The sequence below is a fragment of the Notamacropus eugenii genome, chromosome 1 (assembly GCF_028372415.1).
Source record: "Notamacropus eugenii isolate mMacEug1 chromosome 1, mMacEug1.pri_v2, whole genome shotgun sequence".
NCBI classification, from domain to species: Eukaryota; Metazoa; Chordata; class Mammalia; order Diprotodontia; family Macropodidae; genus Notamacropus; species Notamacropus eugenii.
The window spans coordinates 587,352,907-587,364,687 of record NC_092872.1 but is presented as its reverse complement, the minus strand read 5'-3'; the positions used below and the strand labels follow the sequence as shown (position 1 = coordinate 587,364,687).

General features: G+C 38.1%; 1 protein-coding gene and 1 long non-coding RNA gene across 4 annotated transcripts in view; one reads left to right on the top strand and one right to left on the bottom strand.

The window, feature by feature from the left end:
* The window catches only part of ISM1 (isthmin 1), a 98,370-nt gene that overhangs the window by 1,964 nt on the left and 84,625 nt on the right, over window positions 1-11,781 (bottom strand). Inside the window, exon 5 of the mRNA XM_072634472.1 lies at window positions 4,644-4,733. Within this exon, the coding sequence (XP_072490573.1) occupies window positions 4,644-4,733 (90 nt within the window). The remainder of the gene's footprint in view (window positions 1-4,643; window positions 4,734-11,781) is intronic.
* LOC140520517 (uncharacterized) overlaps window positions 1-11,781 on the top strand; it is a 48,688-nt gene that overhangs the window by 36,113 nt on the left and 794 nt on the right. For all 3 annotated transcript variants that reach the window (XR_011972544.1, XR_011972546.1, XR_011972545.1), the window contains one exon: window positions 6,412-6,528. This is a non-coding gene — a long non-coding RNA (uncharacterized lncRNA). The remainder of the gene's footprint in view (window positions 1-6,411; window positions 6,529-11,781) is intronic.

The window sequence follows — 11,781 nt, the reverse complement described above, 5'->3', positions numbered from 1 at the left end:
CACTGAACACGGAGTGACAGAAAAATGGAAGCCAGGAAACCCAAGCTCTAATGGTGATGTACTCATTTGTTTAACTGTGTTGTCTTGGGTAAATCACAGTCTCTTTGGGGTCCATTCATACATGTAGCGAATATTTAGTGATACTTTGACTAATAAAAAGACAAATATACATGATCCCTCATAGTGGAAAAGATGAAACATGTATAAGCAATAACTAAGGTACAAAGTAGAATGTGAGATGTATATACCAAAGTACAGAGGAATTGCTCTTAGTTGAAATTAATCAGTGAAGCCTTCACAGAAGATATGGTACTTTGAGATGCCTCTAGAAGGATGGATAGGATTTCATGAATGGAGGTGGTAAGAAGGGAGTGTATTACAGGTTAAGGGACTGAAATATAAAAAATTGAAGGAATAGTAAATAGTCTAGTTTGATTGGAGCAAGGGGATATAGGGATGTAGAAAAGTACATTGTGGGTAGATTATGGAGGGAAGGCTTTGAATATTAACCTAAGGAGTATGGATTTTATTTGGTAGTCAATGGGGAATCATTAAGATTTGATTGGGGAACAGCATAATTAGAAGTTTGCACTGGAAAAATTAACCTGGTAGTGATAGATAGGATGAATTGGAAGGGAAAGAGCTATGAAGACCTGTTAGAAGTCTTGGTACAGTAGTGCCTGCCATTCAATAAATGCTAGTCAACTTGAAGGCTATTTTGTAGTGATTGGTGGGAGGGAATAAATAAGAGCCTGGACTAATTATGTGGGCTGTTAGAAGGGGTAAAAAGGGAAGGATGGGAGAGACATGGAGGTAAAATCAATAGGATTTGACAACCAATTGTAGGAGAGGGGTCAGAAAGGAGTCAAAGGTGATGCTGAAGTTTCATGCCAGCATGAAAGGCAGAATGTTAGTGCCTTTGACATAAATATGGATGCCAGGAGGAAAAACAGGTTGGAGGAAAAGATCTGTCTCTTCACCTGTAAAGTGAATAGGGCTAGATTAAATGATTTCTATGGTTCCCTCCATCTTGAAATGATGTGCCTTCTATGGATTCAATTATGTACCTGAGTAATCAGAGTAGATGATAGATCCTGGGAATTACAAATCTGGAATGCCCCTGAAAATTTTCCACTGAGAGTCAGCACTTCAAAAGCAAAAGTAACTACTTTCGGAACACCATGAGAAAGTCCAAAAGGAGGGGTTTGCTTTTCTTCCCCCAGGGTCAAGGTTTTCTGAAAGCATGACATTTGTGATTGCATACTTAGAACATACATGCTTTATATTGATTTTACTCTCCCATGGAACTAGGCTAATATATTAAGCTGTTCAAAGACATGTTATTAAGTAGATTGACAGGGTTGCCCTGACATAGAATTTTAGAGTTCATGGGGACCTTAGACATCATTTAGTCTAGAGGAAGTTGGTATGATTTGAAAAGTATTAGAAGATTTTTCTTCTCTCAAAATACTGCCCTTACAATCTTTGGAGTGCCTTTAATTTTCACTAGAATCATGCCTTTGTAGAAAAGGGCCTCCATGAAAACTTAAAAAGAAGTTTCTTATCTGGAGGGGTGATACATGAACATAATAGCACTAATGCTTTAGCACAGATCTTCAGGACAAATAAAGGGGGAAAATGTTCCCACTATGGGATATTGCCTATTGAAATTATGAGGCTACATTGTGGAACACCCTTTGACCAGGCCTGAGACAGTTAAAAGTTCCATATCCTCTATATATTTTCCTTCTCTCTTCTCAATTCTGATTTTGTAGTCTTTCAAAGAGAAAAGACACTAAATAGCCTTTGATGGATCTGCAAGTCCTAGACATTTGGCACCTAATTACAATGTATAGGCAATGATTATCCATCGTGGGAATAAAGGATACTGGGAAATAATTAGGCCATTCAGGAAAAGAAGGAGACTGTACTGAGGAAAAGTAAAGGAAGAAAAATAGAATGAGTACATATACACAAAAATATCCGTTTCATGGAATTGATAGTTCCATTATCCAGATAGTCTAAGTCCACACACACATGCAAGGTATATGGAGGGGCTTGCTTTGGCCTAAAGAACTACTGAGCTGCTCTTATGTTCTCAAATTCAATGGCTAAATTTTCTGCTATCTATTGACCATAAATTTCGTAACATCATAAAGGCAGAACTGGAAAGGGCCTATAGGTCACCTTCTTAGGCCACTGAGAAACTCTCATTTGGGAAGTTTTTGAATCTTTTCTAGCAAGAATAACGCTCTGATTTGGTAAGGACACCACTAGAGAGCTGATGGGAAAAGGTATAGTGTTTGGGAGTGAGGCTTTCTGCCAGCAGGCAGAGTAAGGAATGGAAATGGAAAATAACACTGTTTCTGAAAGATACCCGTTTAAGCAATTAGAGAGCCATAAGAAAGGATATTTTCTCCAGGCTAAATTTTATAGTGCATGTTCATGACACTGTTTCAGATCGATCTCTAAGACTAGTATAGGAACTATGAAACTCTTTCAGAAAGTGAAAAGGATGAGGGAGGGCATTATTAGCTCCATTTTATGGATGAGGAAAATATGGCAGAGAGATTCATATGGTTTGATAGAGACAGGCACCTGATTCTCAGGTCACTAGTTTTTTTTACTTGCAGCCTGACTGGTATTTTGAATTTAGCAAACATTTATTAGGGGCTTAATATGCATAAGGCATTGTGTTAGGTACTTGTGGATATAAAGTTAAAACAAAATGAAATTCTTGACCTCAAGCAACTTTCTTCCAGGGAGAATACAATGTTTACACAGGTAAATAAAAATAACTTGATGGTAGTGAGGCACATTAACAACTACTGAAGATCAGGGAAGGCTTCTTGTAGGTATCATCTGACATGATCCTAGGAGTAAAGTAAAGCTTTGAAGAGGTAGAAATGGAAAGGGTGTGCGGTCTTAGAAGGAGTGGGATTGGGTCACCTATCTGGGCAAAGAAGTGGAAGTGGGAGACAGAACCACAAAAAGGTCAGTTTGGTTGAAATATAGAGTATGAAGGGGAATAATACAAAATGAGTCTGGAAAGGTAAGTGTGGGGCTATGATGAGAAGGTATTTAAATGCCAAGCTGAAAAATTTCTATTTTATCCTAGAGGCAAGAGAGAACCACTGAAACTTCTTGAGCAGGGAACCAACAGAGTCAGACCTGTTCTTTGGAAAGATTATTTTGGAAGCTGTGCAGAGAATGTAATAGAAAGGGAGAGAGACTGGAAACAGGGAGACCAATTAAGAGGTTATTGCTATAGTCCACATGAAAGGTGACGAGACTCTGGATTAAGGTGATATGTGTAGATATAGTATATATGTGTGTCAAGAGAAAGAACTGGATTCAGGAGCTATCTTAGAGAGAGAATGAATAAAGTCTTAGCAACTGAGAGTAAGGGACAGCAAAAAGTTATGGATAACTTCATGATTATCAACCAGGATGACTGGGAGAATGGTGGATACTCCCAACAGAAAAGGAAAGTTCAGAGGTGGAATACATTTAGGGAGATGATAGCTCTAGTTAATATGCATTGAATTTGGAATTCTTATGGGATGGATATCAAAATAAGGATGGCAGGTAGGCAAAAGATGATGTAGTGCTGGAATAGCTCAAGAGAAGGGTTGGAGAGATGGATCTGAGAGTAATTCACATAAGAGATAATTACAAACCCAAGAGAGTTGATGAGATCACTATAGAAGGCAGAGAAAGAAGAGCCAGGATAGAACCAAAGGAGCCTAGTGGACAGAGATGATTCAGCAAAGAAGACCAAAGAGTATGAAAAACTCACCAATGAATGTAAGTGCCTAGCCCCTCAGTTATGATATTAAGGCTTATATCCTTAGTCTGGGGAAGTCTTTGTAGTTGAAATAATTTTCCTTCTACCATAACCTTGACTGAAGTGATAGCACAGAACGAATATACACTATGTTGAGGAATATATCTATAATAAACATATCACCCTATTGATGATTGTAATAGCTTCTCAATGAATTAGGAGCTAATTAATATGTGCATCATTCTAGCCCAGGCGTGCCTTTTCCTCCTACCTGATACCTGGCTGCTTCTCATTCAAGGCATCCTAGCTAGAGGCAGGGAAAGTAACTCAAATTCAAAATCAGTCAGCATGGTGACTGATAATTAGTCCTTTTTAAGATGTGGCATAGGAGAAAAAAGTAGGAATAAATGAGAGAAAAAAATATTTCATGATAGTTCTGTTACCAGTTACTAAAGCTAATTGAGACCAGGGAGATTACATATTTCTGTGCCTCATTTTGTATGTTTTCTGATTGATTTTCTTGATTCCCTTGCTTGGGGAGGTAGAAAGTATTGCAGAACTAAAGCAGTAAAATCTGGTGTCACCCTAACATAGACTTGGGACTATTCCTATCCCTACCTACACCCCCTCCCCAATGAAAATGGCCTGGGGTAGGGAGCCAATACTTTCTGGCTCAAGCCTGAGCCCTGCCATTTTCTTTCTGGGAATGTGTGTACAGAAGAAATAATGTCCTGGAAAAACTGAGCCCAGTGAAAGCTAAATGAGGCCTTAAGATGAATCCAAAGATGGCTTTGCAAAGACAGAAAGAAGAAAAAAGTTAAATCAATATTGGGATAAAAATCTTACAGCAACTTACCAACTTCAAAGAGTTTGGTGGCATTAAACTCTTCACTTCCTGCAAGCAGGCTTACTTCTGTGGCAGCTGTCCGAAAGGTGTCTTCAATTCCTAAACACAGACAGAAGCTCATATTTTTTCCAGTTATATGAAAAAGAGAGACAGCTTTAAAAAAAAAAGTCTAAACAAAGATCTTTTTGTGCTCTACACTGCTTTATTGGCATGAATTTGTGGACAGAAAAAAAATTTAAGGCAGATAGAACATAAAATATACTAAAAAGGATATAGTTTGTAACAGAAATTGCAACATAACTCAAATAACTCTGAAGCAGTCCCAGGGAATTTCCATTTTGTTGGTTTTTCTGCAGTGTGGAGCCCAGGGCAAGATGGTACCTAGGAGAGAGGGAGATGGCCTAGAATTTCATGGATTAGTGAGCGCTGGTAAACATGCATATACTTATGCGTAAAGAAAAAAAAATTACCTCACATATTTACATGTAAATATGTACCACAGCCCTGGGGAAGGGGGGAAAGATGGGGTGGCCTGGTAGATATTGCCATTTTGGAGGAAAAATAGAGGTTCAATTTGGTTAAAAAGAATGGTTCAAAGTTACACAAGTAGTAACTCTTGAATGTGGGAACTACTTCAAGCAAAACTGAAGAAACATAATCCCCTTTTACTAGACTACTACTACTCTAATTACTCTATCTTCTCTTACACGGAAAGTACCAAGGAATATCAATAAGGTTTCCAAAAGAACTACAAGGTTCAGGGCAAGATTACTCTTTCTCTTCTGAAGATTGATGTAGCTTTGAAAATTATTTTAAAATGTTCCTAGTACACAGAACATCCCTTTGGCCTAAAAAATCCTGTATTGGCTTTTTCCTTATTTACCAGTACCTACCCTATCCCTTGCGTATGGCCCTGCCTACTTCTGCTATGGTTTGTATGACTGGGCTATGGGAATCTTAGAATCTTAGAATTGGAAGAGACATTAAAGGTTATCTAGTTCAAGCTTTATCCAAATCATCCATCTTCTATATAATATCCCTACCAGATAGTTTAGCCTCACCTTGAACATGCCAATGAAAGGGAATTCCCTACCTCAAAAGGCAGCTCATTCCAGTTTTGAATAGCTCTCTAATTATTTGGTGGTTCTTCTATATTCTGAGCCTACATCTGTCTCTCTACAGCTTCTAACCTTATTAGCTCCTTTAGATCAATCATGTCTATGCAGATGACATATGTGTAGATGGATAGATACACGATAGATAAGTAGATAGATAAACAGATAGATAGATTGATAGGTAGATAAATAATTTACAAATATATCCTATCCCAGTCTTTGCCCTCAGTCCTGCTTTACCAACTGCCTAATAGAAATTTTAAACTGGATGTCCCAGAGGAGTTTTAAACACATGTCAAAAACTGAATTAATTTCATTTCCCTATTTCTGTCAAAAACACCACCATCTTTTAGTTTCCCAGGTTTTATACCTTAGGCATTATCACGGACTCCTCACTCTCCTGAACTTTACATGTCCAATCAGTTTCCAAGTCTAGTCATTTTTACTATCCTTTGCGTCTTACGCCTTCTCTCTGTTTGCAAGATTACCATCTTAGTTTGAGATCACATCACTTTTGATCTGTTTTTCTAATGGCCCCCTAAATGGTCTCCCTTGATTGAAGTCATCTCTAACCTCTCCAGTCCTTCTTACACATTGTTACCAAAGAGATGTTCCTTACGTGCAGATCAGACCATGTAACTCTCCTACCCAATCAATTTCAGATGAGAAAGAATCATCAAAGGCCTCTTGAAGAATGTAGGCTTTTGAGCCAAGCCTCAAAGGAACCAAGGGAAACCAGAAGGGACATCTTTCCAGGCATGGAGACAGTTAATGAAAAGGTATAAACCATCTCAGGTTTAACTGCAAGAAGGTCAGTATGACTATCATAAAGTACATAAACTGAAGAGATCTAAAGCATAAGAAGACCAGAAAGGCAAAAAAGAACCTGGTGGTAAAGGTCTAAATGCCAAATAGTATTTTTCTATTTGGTCCTAGAGGTAATAGGGAGCCAATGGAGTTTATTAAGGAGGAGGGTGACATAGTGAGACCTATACTTTAGAAAAATTACTGGTAGGAGTGTGGAGGATAGATCAGAAAGAGACTTGAAACAGGAAACTCTATTATAAAGCTATTATAATAGCCTAGGTGGGACATGATGAGGGCTGGCATGAGATAGGAGGGGACATAATAAAAGAAATTGTGGAAGCAGAAATGACAAGACTTGAGAACAAATCAGATATATAGGGTGGATATAAGTGTGGAACAGAGAATACAACTGAGATTGTGAATATGAGTCATGGGGAGGATGGTGGTACATTTGACAATAATAGGGAAGTCTGGAAAAGAGAAAGGTTTGGGTGGAAAAGATGATTGTATTTTAACATGTTGAATTTGAGATGTATATGAGACATCCAATTTGATATGTCTAATAGGTTGTTTAATGCAAGACTGGAATTCAAAAGAGAGGTGTAGATCTGGGAATAGTCTGCATGGAAATAATAACTAGATCCATAGGAACTGAGAGGGTCACCAAGCAGGGTGAAGAGGAGCCAAGACAGATCCTTGGGGAACATTCAAAACTAGTGAGGGTGATACGGAAGAAGATACAGCAAAGGAGACTGAGAAATTGTCAGACAGGTGTATAACTAGGAGAGAAACCTAGAAGAGAGAATATCCAGGAGAAGAGAAACTGACAGTGTCAAAGTCTGCAGAGGGCAAGAAGAGGTTTGGGAAGAGACTATTGTATCTCGTAAGTAAGAGAACACTGGTAACTTTGAAGGGAGAAGTGTGATTTGAGCCTGTATTTCTAAATCCTTGCAGTCTGACTTCAGGTTTAGAAAAGGAGCAAAAGACTATGATAAATTTCTTTGAGGTACACTGTCTGATTTTCATTTGACCTGATTTCTTTTTCAAAACTTCCCCTGTAATACATTGATAAGAGTTTATTTTCATGATGGGATAAAGGTATGTTTCTCAATGAGTTCTCTGCCTGCCATGTTAGGATTCTGCTCTTGCTTCTTCTCATACTATAGGAAGAGCATAGAAAAAAAATGGGGGGCTGAAATTTAACAAACCAATGGAAAAATCAGTGGTTTCACTGAGTTCTTACAATAGTTTTGCTACTAACTAGCAGGCAAGTTATTTAACTTCTCTCAGCCTCAGTTTCCTTTCTTTTGTGATGGAGGGTTTGAATTAGTTGATTCCTTTTTTTTTAATACATTTTTTTCCCAATCAGCAAACATCTTCCTTCTTTCCCTCCCATTTCCCTCCCTGAACAGAGCAAAAGAAAAACAAAACCTCTATTACAAACATGTGTAGTCAGGCAAAAAAAATTTCCACATTGGCCAGGTCCATCAAACAAAACAAAACAAAAACAAAAACGTCAATTTACCCTCTGAGTCTTTTACATCTGTATTAGGAGGTGGGTAGCATGTTACATCATTCCTCTGGAATTGTGGTTGGTCATTACCTTGATGAGATACCCTAAGTCTTTCAAAGTTGTTTGTCTTTATATTATTGTTGTCAATGTATAAATTGTTCGGTGGCTCTGTTCATTTCACTCTCTATCTGTCTATACAAGTCTTCCTCAATTTCTTGGAGTAAAATAGTATTCTATCACATTTGTATATCATAGTTTGTATAGCCATTCCCTAATTGATGGGCACTTTAATAGTTTTCAATTCTTTCCTACCACAAAAAGAGCTAGAAATGTTTTTGTAATCCTTAGAGTTTGTTTTGCTTACAATTAATCCTGTCCTTAATCTACCTTTTTCTCCCCATCTCCCTCTATTTCACTGTTGAGTGAAAAGTATTTCTCTACTTAACTCGTGTGTGTGTGTGTGTGTGTGTGTGTGTGTGTGTGTGTATGTGTGTGTGTTCATTCCTCCTTTAATGAGTTCAGATGAGAGTGAGGGTCTTCTCAGCCATTCCTCTATACCTTCCCTCCTTCTTTGTATAGACTTCTACTCTTTGTAACCACATTTGGGGTTTTCTTGGCAGATACTGGAACGATTTGCCATTTCCTTCTCTAGCTCATTTAATACATTAGATACTGAGGCAAACAAGGTTAAGTGACTTGCCTAGGGTCACACAGGTAATAAGTGTTTGAGGCTAGATTTGAACTCAGAAAGATAAGTCTTCTTGACTCTAGACTTAGCATTCTATCCACTGCACCAACTAGCTGCCCCTGCATATCTTGATTTTGTGAGATCATTTTCTCTAACCTTTTCCTTTCCTTCTTCCCCTCTCCCCAGTATATAACTCTTCACCTCCCTTTCCATTCCTCCTTTAGGACTATTACCACACAGCCCCTCCTAGGCCTTCTATATAATTAGATTCTTTTTCTGCCCCACCTCCCCAGTTATTATAGGGTTCACAGGGTACACATCTATCATCTTCCCATGTTAGAAAGCAAGCAGTTTGTCCTTATTCTATCCTTTATTATTGCTCATTTGTGCTTACCTTTTTACGGTTCTCTTGACTCCTGTGTCTGAATTTCAAAGTTTTTACACAACTCTGGTCTTTTCATCAGGAATGCTTAGAAGCCCTCTGTTTCATTAAGTTTCATTTATCTTTTGTAGGATTATGCTTTCTTTTGCTGGGTAAATTATTATTGGCTGTAAGCCTATGTCTTTTGCCTTTTGGAATATCATATTCCATTCCCTTTTAGTGGTAGCTAAATCATAGATGATTCTGGCTGTGGCTCCTCAGTATTTGAATTTTTTCTTTCCGTCTGCCTGCATTATTTTGTTTTTGACTCGCAAACTCTAGATTTTGGTTACAATGTTTCTAGGAGTTTTTATTATTGTTTTTTTTTTTTTTTCAGGAGGTGACTGGTGGATTCTTTCTATTTCTACTTTAACCTTTGTTTCCAAGAGATCTGGACAGTTTTCTTTTGAGATTTCTTGAAACATGATATCTAGGCTCTTGTTTTGGTAATGGCTTTCAGGTAGTCCAATTATCCTTAATTTTTTTCTACTCTGTTTTTCAGGTCAGTTGTTTTTGCTATGAGATACCACACAGTTTCTTCTATTTTTTCCAGCCTTTTAACTTTGTCTTAATATTTCATGTTATCTCATGTAGTCATTAACTTCTCTCTGATCTATCCTAAGAATTTCAAGACACATACACACACATGCACACATAAAGTCTAGTAAAGAAATAAATACTTCACTCAGAGAAGTTTCATTCAAAAGGGAAATAGGAGTGAAATGAGAAGAAAGGAAAAGGAGCAATTAAGGGGAAGGTAGAATAAGGGATGGAATAATGCTAAGAAAAAATAAACTCTAAGGATTACAAAAATTACAAAAACTTTTACAGCTTTTTGTGGTAGAAAAGATTTGGAAACTGAGGTAGCACTTCATCTGTATTGCTTGGACAATGTTTTACATCCCTTGTGCCAAGCTATTAATTCCCTTTCCAATTCTTTCTTCCATAATTCTCATTTCTTTTCCAGATTTTTTCCTTTGGCACTCTTATTTCATTTACAAAAATATTTTTAACTCTTTCTAAAAACCCTTCTTTCACGTCTTTCAGGAATTCTAGTTGATATGTGTCCAACCTATGTTTTTCTTTGAAGCTTTGCTTATGGTTATTTTATAATCATTCTCTTCTTCTGATTTATAAGTAGTGAGTGTTTTTGGTTTGTTTATTGCTGAAGCCTATTTCCTGGTTCTGAACTTTACATTAGTTCATTTACAGTAGGCTAGGCTCTGCAAACTTCTGAATGGAATATCTAGGCTTGCCCAGTTGTTCGTTTCTTTAGAATACAGAATATTATCTATACTTTTATAGATAGATTAGATACAGATTCCAGGATCACAGAAATAGCTCACGCTAGATACCTGTAAACTCTTAGTACTCCAAAAAGTGATCTGATCCAGGGCAAAATCTGATTGTGGTTCCCCTACATCCACCCTACCTCCCCCCAACATCTGAGCTTTGTAAATTACTGATTTATAATTGGGTTTGATCAACAGGCCTGCGGGCTTGCCTCCTTTAGAGGTCAAGGACTGTATTCAATCACTATCAGCCAGCTGAAATGCTTTATTGTTTCAGAGTAAAAATATAGGTTTCCTTTTGGTTGAGGAGTCCAGTTCCAATTATACATCTGCAGTCTTCAGACTGGGCTAGACATTGGAACTGGGACCTTGTTCAGCTCCTAAAGTTATAGTCCCACAGCTACTGTTTGCTTCTGAACTTGGTTCTAACTCAGCACACAGCCCATGGCTTATGACCACCACTCCTTACCTCTGAATGCTAATCCCCCATCTTCCCTGTGCCTATGATCTAAAACTGCACAATGAGTGACAAAGTGGCTAGCTTGCGCCTGTCCCAATCAATGTACTTTTTATGGGTCTTGAGGTGTCCTGCTAAGGGGGTAGGACCTCCACTTGCCCTAGTACACAGCCTCTCCCTGGGCACATACTCCTAGCCAGACCCTATAGTCCAGTGTCTGGAGATGTTTCTCTCTGTTCCCTGTGCTGACCTGGGTTGGGAAAATGACTAACTGCGACTTTTAAAAAAAACATTTGTATCAGGATTCAATCTGGTGCATTCTGTTTTAAGGAGTATTACTGAGGAGAGCTCACTGTACTTCCTTCTGCTTCTCCACCATCTTGGCTTCATCCCTGGATTAATTGGTTTCTATAAACATTTCAGATTCTGACATGCTATGACTTCATGGAATAGTTCTTCCAATGGAAAAGGATGGCATTTGGGGGATAAACAGAAAGCCCTAGGAGCAGAGAAGCTTGGAGTAGGTAGCAGCAGAAAAGACACTGTGTGTGTGTGTGTGTGTGAACAGATAAGAAGAATTAGTACATCATTTCTACTAACCCCTTGATGAGGGTACAGAAGGGAAAAGCTTGAAATAAACCAAATGGGAGTGGGCATTCTCCTAATAGGATAACTGAATCCATCATCTTGTTCCCTGGAGTTGGTAAGGAAGAGGAAAGTCACTGCCTTAACCAAAAGCAATAACTGGGATTAAAGAAGAATCATTTCCAAGTGGTTGATTTTACTGAAAAAAAAAAAATAGGTCTGTTTTCAGCCATACTTGTGTTTGTTATTGGGAATTGTCTACAATGTAG